Source organism: Poecilia latipinna, unplaced genomic scaffold, assembly GCF_001443285.1.
Source record: "Poecilia latipinna isolate Pla-1442-1.1 unplaced genomic scaffold, P_latipinna-1.0 Scaffold406, whole genome shotgun sequence".
Classification (NCBI taxonomy): Eukaryota; Metazoa; Chordata; class Actinopteri; order Cyprinodontiformes; family Poeciliidae; genus Poecilia; species Poecilia latipinna.
Genome location: NW_015113022.1, coordinates 300,937 through 318,570, shown reverse-complemented (window position 1 = coordinate 318,570; position 17,634 = coordinate 300,937). Strand labels below are relative to the sequence as shown.

Sequence of the window (17,634 nt, the reverse complement as noted above, 5' to 3'; positions counted from 1 at the left end):
ATGAAGGATTTAATGGTGAAGATGCTCAAACAGTCCAAAAACAGGCGGCATGGCACAGACATTAGCACGCAGCTAAATACCGGTAGCAATGACAACAAAGACCGACACGATGAGCTAATGCCAGCACAGGCCTTCACAGTTCAACTGTGGGGGCAGACTAATAAAGACAACATGGACGTACGTTACACAAGGACCCGACCAGGAACACAGACAACAGGTGGGACTAAATACACTGGGAGGGTAATCAAGAGAACGAGACACACCTGGGAACAATCAACGGGGAAGACCAGACAGACTCACAGGACAGAACTGAACACAGAAAACTCAAAAATAAATACACAGAAACACGATCATGACAGGAGGAAACTATACCAGTTTTAAAAGTGTACAGTATAAAGTATGTAATATAAAATAGGTTTGGGTTTACCATTTTTGAAAAATATTAGTATCTTATTTGAAATATTTTACTGGTGCCGAATTAACAAAAGAAAAAGAGGCCAAGCTGCTTCATGAACATTGTCAATATTTTTTATTAATCATTATGAATGAAAACCACTTCATAAAATTCACCCTGCATTATGTGAAAAAAGCTCCTTTCCTCACCCTTAGGCTGAATTGACTAATTGTGGCCACTAAAAATTACAAAATAATTCACACTTTTTGAAAGAAGAGCTGTCATCTCTGACATCCCAACCTACCTTTAACTTTGTTTCCTTCCACCTGCTATGTGGAAGATTTTGTTCAGTGGTGTACATCTTCTTTCAGTTTTTCTAAGGGATGTGGTTTATAGGCCTTTAAATAGCATACTCTTCTTTTGCAAGATGGCCTCTTGCATACATTTGTGGTTTGGCAGCACTATCACAGCTGTTGTCTGTACAGTCAGTGTCTGCATTGTCTTTCTGACCATTGATACCTTAAAAACAGAGTTTGATATAATCCATCGTGGCTAATTTTCAAAGATGGAGAGATCTAGTGCATGATACTTTAGGGATAAAATCTGTTTCAATGCATCGAGATGCTAACATGCAATTTCTTAAAGTTGATTCCCAAACTAATTCTGAGAAATGCAAAAGATGGAATTTGGAAGCTTTCAATATGGAATCCAGATAATCAGAAACAAGAGAGGATGACTCAGCAAGAAATACAGCAGCAGATGCATAGCATGCTGTGTGAAATTAAGCTAAAACAGGAGAAACTGTACGACACATTTTTACCCAGAAGTGGAACAGTTAATCTTACAGGTTGAACATGCAATTTAGTTTTATTGTCTGAGGTATTTGTTCTTCTTTGATTACCTTAAACATCTTGGATTCTTCATTAGCAGTGCCTGCTAAGCACATAATGTATATATAATTACTTGAAATAAAGGTAATTAATATTATTATTAGTAGTTTTTCGGTAACACTTTATTTGAAGGGGGTTGAATAAGACTGACATGACACTGTCATAAACACCTGTCATGAACATGAATAAGCCTTCATGAATATTTATGACTGTTGTCATAAAGCGTCATTCAGTAAATTATGACACTTTTAATACAAAGTTGACATTATTCAAAATGTCTTTGTTATGACAACTTGACATTAACCAAGAAATCATTACTGATATAAATTTGTTATAAAAGTATTAATGATTGCACTTTAAAAATTAGGTAACTTTGTTATTAAAGGTAAAGTTTAAACAGTAATGATTTCTTGGTTAATGTCAAGTTGTCATAAAGACATTTTGAATAATGTCAACTTTGTATTAAAAGTGTCATAATTTACCGAATGACACTTTATGACAACAGTCATAAATATTCATGAAGGCTTATTCACGTTCATGACAGGTGTCATGTCATGTTTATGACAGTGTCATGACAGTCTTATTCAGCCCCCTTCAAATAAAGTGTTACCAGTTTTTCTCTTATGTCGTTGTCAAACCTGTAATTTCACTGGCTACTTAATTCAGGCAGTAACAGATCAAATTTTTATCTCCTGCAGCTGTTTCTCAGTTCAGTTCCCTCTTTTCCTCTCTGCAGCTTTAGGATTTTCTCCTGTCTTGCTTCTCCCGGTTTTCCAAAGCCTTTCCTGCCCCCACTTCACCATCTAACTTTCAGTTCTCTCTAGTTTGAGCTTTTGTTTGTCATTGTTAGCGTCGTTTTGTTCCCTTGCTTTATATAGCCATTGTTTGCCGCTTTGTTGGCCTCTGAATGCCATTCAGTCAGATTCTGATGAGCCTGGTACTATTACAGGGCAAAGAATTCTGAACAAGCAGTGACGAGAACAACACTCCACACATTATGCACTTGCCGTTAGAAATGGAAGATTGCTTTAAGATCATTTCATGTTTTTGCTTTTTCAAATTCCTTCCATGTGATTCCTCCTAATCATCAGCCGTTTGGCTGGCGTTAAAGACGAATTGTTTGTAGTGTTTGATTAAAACGCAACTGGACTTGCTCTGCTTTTGAAATATTTGACATTTGATCCAAACAGGCTGTGTCAGGTAAATTGAAGAAGAAAGAAACATCCTTAGCACATTCACACTTGTCCCGTTAGACTCTGCATTAAGATGTGCTGGAAGCCATCTGCTGAGATCGACAAAAGGAATGTTTCCAGTGTTCATGTGCATGCGCTGGGTGTGCTTCGTCAGCCATTGGTGCTGTGTCATGTGTTGGCCCATGTTTGCTTTTTCTAAGTGGTTCCAAATGTGGGGCTCTGAATGCACTGGTAGGTCCTCTGTGAGTTTTTATGTTTTACTGTCATGACTCCCACTTGCAGCGCAGCTCAAGCCTCCTTCTTTTGTGTTTATAGAGATGCTGGTAGCACACAAAAGTTTTAAGAGTGTTATATTGTAAATGCAAACAAAGGGTTCTGTTATCCCTGCCTTGAAGAGAAAGATCAACTTCTTCTAAGTGATTATTCTTTACAGCTATTCATAGCTATAAAGTTGCAACTACCATGTACTTAAATTTTTAAAAACCCGTCTGACTCAGTGTCTAATTTAATTGTTTAAATTTAGAATAAAGGGTGTCTCATTTTCTTCATGCTCTTCATGGTGAAATGCTTGTTAAAAATAAAACTGAGACATTGGCTGGTGGTGGAGGGTAAGCCTGGTGAGTAGACTGGTAAGGCTGGGTTCAGGCTGTACTTTAGCCACCAGCACAAGTATTTATACAAGTGGCCACAGGAAGTGTGATTTCAAAGTATGCAGGAGCTTTTTCATGAATGTCTGTGTCTGTATGACGTGTATCGAATGAATTTTTTCTAACTGTAGTTTCCAGAGTTTTGAAATGTTTCTGATCACACCGTGCTACTCTGCACGGCATCGAGCATCTGCATTTAGTTAAAGGTTGTCTTTTTACGTATACTCCATATAAAATGTTTTTCATCTTCACTCTTTTTTTTACTATATCTTCATTTTAATTTCAGTCACTGCTGAGGTAACTTTATTGTTTACCTCATAACCTGTTAATATGGTGATCGATAGGTTGGTCGATTGATTACTTTGTTGAATGGTTGATTTACTGTGATTTACTGCTGTTTATTGATTATTTGATTAATTCAAGGGATTCTCGGTTGATTGGTTAAATTCTTTTTTTGATTGATTTTACTGGTTGAAAGGTAGATTGAATGGTTGGTTATATAATTTATTGATTGCTTCGTTGATTGGATGGAAGTTTTATTGGTTGATTGATTAGTGAGTTGGTCAGTTTTGGCTTAAATAGTTTAATGTGTTCTTTGATTTATTGTTTCGATAATTGGTTGAGTCCTGTGATGGACTGGCAACCCGTCCACGCTGTTTAATTACCTAACTGGTTGACTAATTGAATTATTCTTAAATGTTAATAAGGGATTTATTGATTGGGTGATGACTTAGGGGTTGATTGAGTGGTTGAATTATGTGATATTTGAGTAAATGGTTGAATGTTGGTTAAAATGATTGGTTAGTTAATGAATTAATTGATTTAATCTTTTGTTGTTTTATTGATTATTTGATTGCTTAAGTGATTGAATTGTTGAGTCATAGCTCAGTAATTGGTTGATAGATTTGTTGAATTGTCTTATGGTTGGTTGATTATTTGATTAGTGAAATGAAATGTTTAATTTGATTTACTGAAATGGTTAACTGGTCAATAAGGAGGATGACTGGGTGATGAATTGGTTATTTACTTAATTACTTGCTTTGTCGGTTAGCTAGCTGGATGGATGGTTAACTGTTGACTGTGATTGTGAGTTGACCTTGTTGTTCGTGTTCATTGCATCTGAGTAGAAATCTCTGTGTTGAAAACCTGAGTGTTGTTTTTAGGAGATTTCCACCAACATTTATTGAAAGCATGTTTAGCGATCTGTTTGGGATAAACAGTGCTGTTTTGATTTTCCATAACCATTTCTCCTCCATGTCTACACTCTCCTGTTAGGTTATTTGTAAATTAAACATAAACTGTGAAAATAACAGTTCTTTATTCTTATCTTGTTAAAATGAAGACTCTTGTAATTTATTTTAATTACTACCTTTTCATTATTACTGTCCTTGTGTAAGCTGAAGTCATTTAGCAGGAATTATTTGTTTTATTTTTGCGTCTGAGCAACGTGCTGCTTGATACGTACTAAATATGACTTTATTACAAGCTTTCCGGTGATGTACATTTGATAATATTATACATCTATAAGCTGTATTTTCGGATGCTATTACAGGAAAAAATGATGAATCTGAGACTTTACTGAACACAAGGCTCTTCTTTCATGGCTACATAAATCATTAATGTGGGAGATCAGGAACAATATGTTGCTCGTCAGTGTTTCACCCATGCAGCTAGGCTTCCTTAAAGCTGACAGAGCAGAACGGACAGACGAAAGACATCCTTTGCCCTCTACCTTCCCTTAACCCTTCAGTCACCTTGGTAACATTGAAAAGCAGCTTAGTCCACTTCCTAGGTTTTTTCTTTTGCACACATTCCCTTCCATTATGACTAATAGCTGCCATGATGGAAATGTTTCATTTTTTCTAAGTCTCAAACTGACCTTGTAAGCTGTGTTACAGGACAGACTGCTCATGCACCAAGGTTTATATTAAACATGCAGTGACCTGCATACACATAGGACATGTTTTTCAAAGGAAACAGGAACAACACTGGTCAGATGTGTTGCCACAGCAAATATCAACCATTGTGATATGAGTGACATTTTGTTTTCACGGTTCTTATGGATATCTTATTTCTTCGATTTAACCCCAACAATAATTACTAACTGTATGTTTATCCTCATGTTAACCTTTTCTCAAGCTTTCATAACAAAAACTTAATCATTTATGTGTGTTCAAGCCGTGATTTGGTCCCAAGAAGGGACAAGGCCACAAAGCCCAGTAAATGTTAACAGATTTATGTCCCCACAACATGAGTACTGCAAGTAATCCAAACCGTTAACGTTTGTATTACAAGAAAGCCAGCAGAGTGGGCTCAGAAAGATTTAGTTGCTGTCAGATGAACTGGGATTTGGCAGGAGTTTAAACAAATTAACATTTCAACACTGCTTAGTTTCCATCCTAGAATTAGTGGTAAAAATGATGCTTCTTTGATTGGATCAATGTAAAACTAAGCAAGTTACAAAATGAGGTTGTTAGTGTTCATCGGATCAGGTTAAGATTTTGTCATTGAACAGTTTTGACCTTTGAGTTTTCTTCTTTCCTTTTGACTTTTAATACTTCCTGATACTAGCAACAGCTCTTCTGTTCTCAAATTCATCACAGTCTACAAGCAATGACACATATACAAAAAAACAGTAACACTTTATTTGAAGGGGGGTGAATAAGACTGTCATGACACTGTCATAAACATGACATAACACCTGTCATGAACATGAACAAGCCTTCATGAATATTTATGACTGTTGTCATAAAGTGTCATTCGGTAAATTATGGCACTTTTAATACAAAGTTGACATGTGATGTGACATAACCTTTTCCTTTTATCACTCTTCAAGATGGGAAAGATAATACAGCATGCCATTCAGGTAAAGCGGAAATGTTTCATTTCTTGCTGTAAAACTGACTGGAAATGGTCAGCTGCCCCCAAAAATGTATTTTTTCCTTCACCTTGTGAATGAAAAGACAAAGGACTGTCCAATTAGAAAACATTTATTAACTGCATGAATGCCAATAATTGTGGAACACACTGATTCATCCACGGCAAGAGGCAGGGTACACTGTCAGTCCATCACAGGGCAACACAGAGACACGCAAGACCATGCACACGCATACACGCACACACGCACACACACACACACACACACACACACACACACACACACACACACACACACACACACACACACACACTTAGACCAAAAGGCAATTAAGAGAGACCAGTTAACCCAACTCTCATGTTTTTGAACCTCAACCTGGATGTCATGCAAATTCCATGCCAAATGACACTTGACTTCTTTTGTTTTTATGCAAAAGTTGCTGTAGTAAATTAAACTTTGTTTCTCAAGTCTTTGAATAATTTGAGAAAAAGTTTGAACTACACAGGTTTTTTTTTTTTATAACATCTTAGAAAATTGGTTTAATCTGCTAGAATTCTGCCAAATCTGTGAGCTGTCTTCAGCATAAAATATTGTTTTCTAAATTATAATGCTAACTGAAACATGCTGCAGCAAGAGTCACAGCTAGTGGAGCTAGCTTTGCTTTGAAGCCACATGGGGTAAACACTATTAAAAAAATGTATACGCTTTTAGAAACAATAAGAGCCACTAAGTAATATTTAAACTTCTTTATATAATCTCTGCTACATTTCAGTGTTTATCAAGACAAATCCTACTTGTTGTAAGCTGCAGTGTGACTTGCAATGTTTCGCCCTTTAATTAAGTCAGTAAATTCTAGTCTTTGCTTGGTTGCTAGGTCATACAAAGAATAAAATGAGGGGACTAAAATCTTTCTTTTGTCTCTGCCGATGAATATTGTGTGAGCTTGTACCAGTTGATGAATGAGGTTTTTATTCGCATGTGTGTGGAACAAAGCTACAGCAGAGTTCAGGCTACCACTGGATATCCTGTTGATATCACACTAGCCCATTCTTTTGATTGTGTATTTGTGGGTTTGAGCGGACAACACACACACAACGACCCGTTGTGTCGCTGCATGGTTGTTGTTAATTGCACATGCCTTTTGTGTAGCTGACAGTGTTATGTGTGTGTTTTGCTGTGCAAGACGTCACATTCCATCAGTGGTCTCTGGTATGCAGATGTCATTGTTAAACTACGAACTGAGCATGAGTCAAATGTTACAGTTCAAAGAATTATTCTCACCCAATTTCTCACTTGACAAAAACACTTTTGGTTTGAAAGTGACAAATCTCTGTAAAAAGTTGATTTGTCAAAGCACAAATTGTAAAAATGCACCTATTACAAAATTCTCTGCCAATTCTAATCTCTGACTTTTATATTCTGAAATAACTTGCCCTTGAATTGTGATTCAACAGATCCTCACTTATTGTTCATATTGGTAGAGGATTCAGTTTAGAGAAGAAAGGATTACGGATTTACGGTACATAGGATTTCATTTAAATGAAAGCAAAGTGATTACAGTACTGATACTGATAAAAATTTCTCATTATTTTTTTATCTGTTGAGATATATCCACATTTACCTCGCTTCCCTCTTTCACATCTGTCATTGTAAATCTTTCTGCAAACCCGGTGCAAACATCAGATGCGAGCATTTGCAGTAAAAATCCAACAGGTGGTTTATAGAATTGGCATGCAAAGGATGAATTCATGAGTTCTGGAAAATTAAGTCTAATAAATGTTGGATTTAAATGTAACTTTTACAATTTTGCTAACAGTGAATATGGTGATGATAACGGATTTGCGGTAAACGTATTAGTATGCACAGTAGCTATTTTGCTTTGCATCAAGTCCAGGATTGGATTCTTGTGGGGCTCTTGCTTATTGTACAAGCAATAAGCAATTTTTATTTGTAATGCTAAAAGGCGCTATTAAAAAAAGAAAAAAAAAAAGAAATTTGCCTTCATTTCCCAGCATTGTGTGTTTAGTAAGGGATGAAGGACAGAGGCATGGCAGGAATCCTTTCTTATAAGTGATAGAAGAGAGGAAAAGGACAAGGCCTGTGTCAACAGGGTCACCTATTTTTAGATTTCACCATCCTCTGCTGTCCTTCTTGGCTGGACTGGCTAACAGGCTTGCACACACACACACAACCACACACCCGAGAAAAAAAACACAACAAGAGAACATTGTTTATGCATAATGTACAATCAGCAATGTCTTGTTTTTATTTGAACTTGAAATCTGAAATAGCATATTATAAATATTTCACATATTTCCCTACCCTGGATAATTTTTGTCACATTAACAATAGGTCTAGTAATAAATCAGCCGTAGCAATGATTGAATGCTGCAGAAGCAAAAAAAAAAATTTAATTTAACTCTGTTTGATGTTTTTTTTACATGAAATAAAGTAATGTGAAAAAGTATCTCCACATTTCTTCTGTTTTTGCTTTTTGGGGAGAAAGTATTTGTTTTTGACATTATAATAGATTTATTTTGTTTGCTTCCATCTTTCTTTTAATCACACTTTGGATCATCACTTAATCATTATATAGGCCCATTTACAAAGAGCCACTCTTCAGCTAAACTAAGATTTTTGTTGCAGTCCAGCCGCTCGCCTTCATGACACCAATGACCACAGTCTCTCCTAGTGGCACCTTTTGAAATCAGGTGTGATTGAAACTTCCCTGTATTGAAACACCCCCTCAGAGGTGTGAAATAGTCTGCAGGTGTGAAAGCGCACATGCACAGAATGCACAGCTAGAGGGTTTAGTCTACTCTTGCACAAGCAGATGACAACAATTGTGCTGTGTTGTTGATAAGGAATATGTGTTACACGAAAACCTTGTTCATGGGAGACGGAGATAAGGTACTGTTTGAAAGTTAAGGGTCAAAAGCACATGTGCATTTGATGATGTTAAAATCACAGTGCCATCTAGTGGCCTGGCATGACAACTATAGCTGACTCAAGGCATCTTGATGATGCCATCTAAATGTGAAGCTTTTCCCAATCAACGCCTGAAAATACTGGCAGTTTATACACAGCAGTCCCGTGTAAAGTTAGCCATAATCATTACTGAGAAATGGATCATCATTTAATATTGGCCAAAGATAACCTAAATAAATCCAAAAAGGTAACTTCCAAATGCAGATTTAATTTATTAAAGAAAAGTTTCTGTTCAAAACAAATATGTGAAAATGGTTTTGTATAATCATGACTAAATGCAAACTAAGATTGCTTTACTTGGAGTCATAGAAAAAAGCAGATTTCCCATTAAACACTGACAAACCTAAAAGTCATTTATACTGTACGCCTCGCTAAGTTTGGTCTTTTATCTGCTTATTGTTGCCATCGTTTAACTATCTGCTAAACAGGAACATGTGACTCACCACTTTAGAATAGATTTCATAAATGTGAAGGCTTTACTGTTTTGTTATTGACCTTCTCCTACACAACAGCCTCTCTGGACAATGTACTTGTTGCTACATTGCCTTATTTTATTGGAATCCACTTATGTTGGACATATTTTAGAGAAATGTGTTGGCCAACAATATGGTTTTGATTTGCAAGTTTAGTTTGAATGATCTCAGAGCTATGATTTGTTTCTGTGTGTGTGTGCACGTGTGTGTGTGTGTGTGTGTGTGTGTGTTTGTGTGTGTGTGTGTGTGTGTGTGTCAGTACTGATAGAACACTCACGGACATGTGGGTTCAAATGTGTCAGCACTGCCTGTACAGTGAACCTCCGCCTATTCACGGTTCAGCACTGGTATGAGGTGCATTTCTAAATAATTATCCTTTGTTTAATGCCAAACCCACCCAGAATGTTTGTAGTAGGGAACCTCCGTCTTAGTCTTATTTAACTAAAAACAGTCCTTGCCATGTTTAGCAAACTCTATGTTTACATTTGTGATGCTAGTCAAACAACCGGTTGGTGCATAGAATGAGTCTAATGGTTGTTTTGGAGACGTACAGACGCTAAATCAACTCTCTTTGGTACAGCTCTCCAGTGGTTGGGTGATTTATTTGATCTCTCATTCAGGGTTCCTATAAGTATCTGTCCATTACTCATTAGTCAATCGTTTTGTGTAAACAGTAGTTTTATAAATACTGAAGCACCTTCAGTATTTGCTGAGGTGTGAACATTTACTGGCTTGATAACATGAGACGATTTAGTACTTGTATACTTGCACATTTTCAAACCATTGTGAGACTAATTAGTCTGCTGTACTTTATGCATGTTGGACAATCACCTTAAAGTTAATAAATTATATTTGACTTTGTTTTGAGCATAGAATGTGCTGGCCCTTACCGCAAAGTGAATTCTGGGATGAGAGTTTACTCTTCTGAAAGCTTCTGTTGTCTTAATCATTGGTTTGTGGTTAGTTTATGAGAGGGACCACTTGGAGAAGCAAAGGCTAGAGCCACAGAAGAAAAAAATAATGAGTTTCGCTGTTCTTGCAAGGTGCAGAGGGGAACTGTCAGTGGTAGGAAGGAGAAACCAGAAAGAACAGAATGAAGTAAGGGTATGTGTTAAATGAGTGATGGCGTTCTCGCAATGCACAAAAATACGAGACGTCATTGCTGGCAGAGCCGGCTTTCATTCTCTGAGGCCACCCATGCTGCAAACATTGTGTCATTGTTTAAACAGAGCAAATAAAAGGTTAGTGAAAAATGTGTGATAGAAAACTTTGTTTACATGCTGTTATATAATGGAAGTTCACATTGCAGCCATGCTTTCCAATGTTTAATGGTTCTGAAAGAACTTGATACGGACGAAAAGTCGGTTTGATTGAGTAAAGATTTGCCCTTTAAATCAAAACTGTGTTGTAATTACTTCTGCCATTGAAGTTTTATCAAAAGCAATATGGTGCTTGTACTTCATCTGAGCACAGTGGCGCAAAAAGTGGGTATGCAGAGCATGCAACGCATAGGCGCGCTGCACCAGAGGGGGCGTCAAAACCCCTTCTGGAGGGGGCGGCGTGCCAATGATGTCTTCGCATACACTTCAGCGCGCCCTTATGCTCCTTCGCCTCGCGCACATAACGGGGTAAATGTAGCGAGTCTTACTTTTCACATGTCTTCGTCTCGAGGGGTGGGGTAGAGCGAGCGTATGTTTTCTACGCTCCTTCAACCTTCCTTCGGGGGAGAAGCGCCAATTTATGTTTTCACATCCACCTGAATAATATGTAGTTGCGACCCTGTCTGTGCATGTGGGTTGACGTTCACACAGAAGTTTGATTCTGATCATGTCATCTTAACAACTACAAAAAAATTTGGATTTCAGCAAAAGAAAAAAAAGAAAATGGAGTTTAGCATCAAGATCTCCTGTGTGAATTAGCCTAAGCGTTAAAGTTGTGGATTTGTCTGCAGGTAGCCAAATGGAAAAACATATTAAAAAGGTCCTTACAATAGGATTTAAAGTAAGGTGGTGAAATAAAATACTGGCACTATCAGAAGAGCTAATTTAGATGATAAGCTCCACCCATCAAGGTTGAGGTTGATATGAAAGTACCTTTGCCCTACCAGGGTCATTTATGAGGTCAACTTCTGTCTGAGTAAATTGTTTTATCCTGAGTGGGAATAAAGGAGGGTAAATAATGGTCACAGGCAAGTACCCTATTGCCCAGAAAGATTCAAGTTTTAAAAAATGCAAAAGTTAAAAGAGATCACAGTAACCCTGGTCTTAAGAATAAACTCTGTTTTTTTGGCTTTTTCCCCTGAGATTTAACTGAACCTGATGCTGCACGGAAGGTAACTAAAAGTGAGCCATTTGCAGTGCACATTTTTAGAAAACTATTCACAGAGGTAATGGGGGAACACAGCCATTTTTATTGGAATACAAGAATTGCCCTCTGGTGGCCATCAGAAACAATAATCAATTAAACATGTTACAGTAATTCAATTAATTAAATGTGTATTAGATGCTACACACCTCTACTGTTTACAGTGTTTGGTTCCAATCTGAGACTACTAAACTGTTAGTACTAGCAGATTTTTGGTATTTAAAGTTCTTATCTTTCAAATTCAGACTTTGGCTTCAGCTTCATCATTCTTTGGATACTTTTAATGAGGTAAAGCAACTCTGGCTCATTGCTTGGTGACATCCTACAGTGATTCATTGTGTCAGTCTTAAGAGAGAAAATGATGTACGTCAGTGTGTGCCAGCAGCATGTCTAATTCTCTGGCAGTTCCATCAGGACTCGAGAGGCCTGGGATTCATTTCTGACTGGCAAACTGCACCGATCCTGCAGCATGTACACGAGCAAAGCCAACTACTGTCTGTCTTCTTTACACTCACTGTCCTTCCCATGACTCCCACATGTTTCTGTAAGAGACATGGTTTGTCCATTTCTGTCATTTTTGTCAAATCCTATCGTTGTTTTCTAAACTATCATTGGATTTCAAACGGTACTTTCGTTCTGAATATGTCCTGCTCCTTAAAAAGTAGGACTTCCCTGCTGAGTTTTACCACATCATAATGTTACCCCTTTAAGTCTTTCTCTTTCTTCTTTGACCACCAGAACACAAGACCAGATATTATCCCCAAACCAGCCATATAAAACGATCATTATTTTAAGTCTACTTGAGCGCCTTGATTCCTTTAGTCAGGATTGCATGCGAGACCCTGGTTTCGGTGAGTCTCCCCCACAACGTGTGGTTTCTAAGAAACGTATGAATAATGTGTCTCCGTTTGTGCCTTCCTCATTATCCTGCCCCTATTTCACTCTGAGCCTGTGTGTGCGGCTGACCTCAGCCAGCCCAGCAACAGGAAATGCTGTAGTGAAGCCAAATCTGCCCGTGAGTTATAATGCAAGAGAGCCAAACTTGCTGCGAGTGTCTATCTCCTTGGCGCTTTTAGTGCCTTATGTTTTATTTGGATTCACTTGCAACTGTTGAAGGACTTTTACTGCCTTATGTGGCTAATGTGACTTAAGGTTAATAGAACTTTTTGAACCTTTGCAGCACGAACATATGTGCAGATAAACAAGAGATGTCATAACATAAGATAGGTTACTTATTCTAAGAAACTGCAATAGAAGGCAGGTATCTAACATATTTTAAGGCAAAATTTACACAAACATGCAATGCCTTTCATGAGTCTATGCAACCGATTACATCCACATTCACAGTTTAAGGTGAATTTCATTTAGAAATGCATATTATTTATAATGTGCCTCAGTTAACATGACTCTTCTTATTTTTCTGTTCCGTCAGGTTTGTCAACAGCAAAGAGGAAGTTTGCAGACTCTCTCAATGACTTCAAATTCCAGTGTATTGGTGATGCTGAGACAGATGACGAGATATGCATTGGTGAGTGTGTTGAAATGTTACCCTAGAAATCGGTGTGTCAGAAAAAGAATGCCTGTGAATGGATTCATGACAATGCAGTGTAGAAGAGAGCAGGCGTGTCAGATATTTTTAAAAGCCTCCTCATATATTTTTTACTTTTCATCTGCAAAGATGTTTTCAGAATCCCTGATGTACTTTGGGATTAAACTTTGTCTATAGTAAACATTTAAACAAAACAAAAGTTATCATGATGTGACAGTCTGTGGTACATTTTGACCACTATTCAAAAGGATTTCAGCATCTTTACTTTAAGTCTCCTCATTTATCTTAGGAATTCATCTTTTAAAATAGATGCAAATTATTGAGCCATAAAATAGTATTATAGATTTACTAAGTTTTTGAGTTCTTCACTCATTTAACTCTTTGAAATTTCACCCATTAAGAGTAAAACCTGATCCAAACCAAACGAGTTTGGATCAGAACAAATGAACTGCCCCTTACACCTAAAAGCAATCTGCAAAAAGTCAGATACTTTTTCATAGCACTGTACCTTCCGTTTTAGTTTTTAATTGAAAAATACAACACAGGGCAAATTCTCAAAAAGCACACAGAAATACCTCTTCTTTTTGCATTTTTGCTTTCATGGTCTGGCTGAGGGCTACTGAATGCACACTGGCTCTCATGTCAGACTCTCCTTTTCACATATTGGTTTCATAAACTCAGAGCTTTGCTCCATTCCTGAGTTTTATTTCAGTTTTGAATTTTTAGTTATGCTGTGACAGTTATCTGGTAGCAGTTTGTTTTTATTGTGTCATAATAAGTTATTTCAGAGCTACATTTACTGACAAAGGGATTACCAAGAAACTAAAAGGGTATGAATCACAAAACAAACTATTGGTGCGGTTTATTATGATATTTACTGTCTATCTGAAGTCAAGTGAGATTCACATCTGTTCTTCCTTACCATTTCAGAGGAATAGCAAATGCAGCATTGCTTAATATTTTTCAACTTGACATTTCCTCTGCAGACTTAAAAGATTTCAAAAGTTATATATTTTAATCCAAGAAAGTGCAAATCAAACTTTGATCTATCTTTTGTTTTTAATTGCTAAAGCCTCAGACACAAATGTATTCAACGGAGAAACAAAGAAATAAGTCACTTTTTAAGAGTTGCAGACCTAAAGCTAACAGGGTTAGCCTGATATCAGTGTTGTGCTCTAGAATAAAACTATTAATTCCCAGTACTCATCTGGACAATTTCTGTTCAAACATCCTGCTGTGTCAGTAGGAGTGCCGGCGCCACACCCCTCTCATGACTGCCCGGCTCTGTCTGTGCAGGCCGCGGCTCCGGGCTTCGCTCTGTCCCACCCACTACTGTTGTTTAACTGTCCCCAGCTATCTTTCCTGAACAGCTTGATACTCAACTGGGCTGAACTGTTGTTTGTGTGGAGTATTCATAGACATGTCAGAACTGATATTCTCCCTGCTACAGAGTCTGCTGCTGCAAGGTGATGCATATTAAGAAACAGGTTAAATTAAGATATAATTCTACATGACTGGATACAATATTTGTAAAATCTGACTGTACAGCAGTAGTGATTGTGATTCCTGTGGAAGCTGTCATTTTCACAAGTACTCCCCCTTTCTGCACGTGCTCAGTGTGAGCTGAAGTGTGTCTGTGTTAGTATATGCGCCTGAAGTGTCAGACAGGCAGAGGCAACTCAAGTGGAAACTCTGACCCAAACAATGTAGGAGTGTCTCGCTTGCCAGTGATCCGGGAAACTGTGTTCACTGTGAAAACATCAGACAAACCCTCTGAAGAGGGATTTCATTCCCAGTTAATTTCTTGACTGTGTCAAAATGAGTTTACAGAGTTTTCTGAATTCCATTCAAACCCACCTGTTGGCATTTGCCTGTACTTATATTAAAAAATAATCTGAACTGGATTGAATTAAAGTTTTGTTTCAAAGTAAGACCCCTTCTTGTTTTGTTTATTGTTTTCATCTGTCTAATTTGTTGCTTTTACCAACGTGACTTTTCTCAGCCAAGTCACTTCAGGAGTTTGCAGCTGTCCTACAAAACCTGGAGGATGAAAGGACAAGGATGGTAAGTGACTAAAGCATCGATTACTTTTAATACATATTAGGATATTTCTGTTTTGCTTTTTTCCTTTATTTGACATAAGAAAATCTTTGGTCAAAACATGAAGACCATTCTTCCTTATGTCGTACCATATTCAAATTTACAAGTAAGTTTTGGCCTCTGTGATCTTTATCTACTACTCAAAATTTCAGCATAGTCTGGAAAAGTAAGAACGATTCTGGAATTTATTTTCACGTTTAAATAAGGATTTGATGATATAAAATCTTTAAGAAACCCATCAATAGTATCTTGTGATATTTTGCATTAAATAATTTGTCTCTTTGCTAGATTTTGTTAATGTTCTTTGAACTTGAACAGCTCTAGTTTGATAGTTATTAATTAAGTTCATATCACACATGCCATAAGATATACTGCCGCTGAAATGAGAAACATGTCTGTGTGTGTGTACATCCTTCTGTAGATCGAAAACGCCAACGATGTGTTGATTATTCCACTGGAAAGGTTTAGGAAAGAGCAGATCAGTGCAGCCAAGGTAAGAGGAGCAACTGTGTACTATCACAGGACCAGTCCCAGAAATGGACATACATGAGCTGTGAATGAGTATTGATGTGTCACACTGCCAGTGAAACATTGATCAATAAACCTTTTTTTTTGTTGCTCTGGTAGCGGTTGGACAACACACAAAACCTTGATAGAGGTTGAATGCTTTTTAAAATAAATCTCACATAGCTCTCATATTTACAGAAAAATATTTAAAATGTTTCCTGCTTGTGCTTGAAAGGGTAAAGGAAGATGGGAATAAAACTTGCTTATAAAAAAACTGCAGTAAGAACTGACATAGGTCTTACATACTACTTTTGGTAGAACTTGGACAATATCTGAGAACTGTTCAGACAGACGTGGATCCACTGCTGCCTCTGCCTCACCATTAATCCCATTGTAAAGGGAAAACAAATCTTATATTTCAAGCAGGCATCTTTAATTTGATTTAAAATATGATGAGTATGAACCAAAATACAGTGTTGGTAGCTCCAGACCCAAGAATAGATCAGGGTTGTAAAAACAATCCCCAAACAGGAGCTTTTTTCAGATTCAACACATTTTTAGTATTACCCTTTCTCTGTGTAGTAAATATGACAGATTATAATCTTCCTTTATTAGGTCATGGTAAGCTTGATCCATGCAGTTAGTAGCTGGAGGACCTAAATAAGCAACGGCACAGATTTCCATAAAACATTGTTCGTAGTCCACTGTTGACCATTCCCTTTGTTTTCAGTCATTGTCTGATCATGGCACAGTGATCGGATGTACAGTCTCTAGGTCACAATGATAATCCTAGTTAAGCACTAAGCGAACTGGTAAAGTCTTTGTTTGATGCAGTTTGACCTACCGCTGAAGAAACAAATGTGAGGTGAAGGCACAGCTCTAGTTGTACATCCTAACATTATTCCCAGATGAATTTGAGGGTCATGAAAATATTAGTGAAAACTCAAACCAGCATTTGTACAGGATGTGCTGCTGGTAATATGATGCCACTCTTTGTTCTCTTTTAACAATGCTTGAATTAAGTAAATACGTTGAGAATCAACAATGAGCACAAACAAATATGTTGGGTGTAAATTACTGATAACCTATCCCTGCACATGAGACAATCTTCTTCACTTCCTGCTTTTAATGTGTGTTATAAATAACTTGCACCTATGTGTGGCTCTTTGTTTCAACTGTGGTTATTTCAAAGTGCTTTAATTTAGTGTGGTATGTTAAAATTTTGCACCTTTTCACTTATTTTTCTTCTTTTAGCTTTCAGTCTTTTTGTGTAGGAGTTTCCCCAGAATGTTTCAGTTTGTCATGGTAATGTTTATCCATCTCAACTAATTTCTCTAAATCTCTGAGATCATGAGGGCAGCTCTTATCCACACTGAGAATCCCAGAGCATGATGCTTTCTCCACTGTGCTTCAGAGTGGGTTTGGTGTTTCATGGTGAAGCACATGTTGCTTTTGTGCCAAACACAACGTTTGGCACTGTGGCACAAAAGTTCTTGTTGGTTTTCATCAAACCATAGCACATTTTGGTAGATTGTAACCAAACTTGAGTGTTTTTTCCAGGAAAAAAAAAAAAAAAAAAAAAAAAAAAAAAAAGCTTTTCTCCTTCTTTTTTTTCAAAACAAAGGGGAAAAACATCAAATTTTTTTCACAA

The 17,634-nt window shown here is 37.2% G+C and overlaps 1 protein-coding gene across 1 annotated transcript in view; it reads left to right on the top strand.

Annotated features, from left to right (window-relative positions):
- The window catches only part of LOC106950537 (rho GTPase-activating protein 26-like), an 85,290-nt gene that overhangs the window by 24,018 nt on the left and 43,638 nt on the right, over positions 1-17,634 (top strand). Inside the window, exons 2-4 of the mRNA XM_015037461.1 lie at positions 13,260-13,355; positions 15,379-15,440; positions 15,898-15,969. Coding sequence (XP_014892947.1) covers positions 13,260-13,355; positions 15,379-15,440; positions 15,898-15,969 — 230 coding nt within the window. The remainder of the gene's footprint in view (positions 1-13,259; positions 13,356-15,378; positions 15,441-15,897; positions 15,970-17,634) is intronic.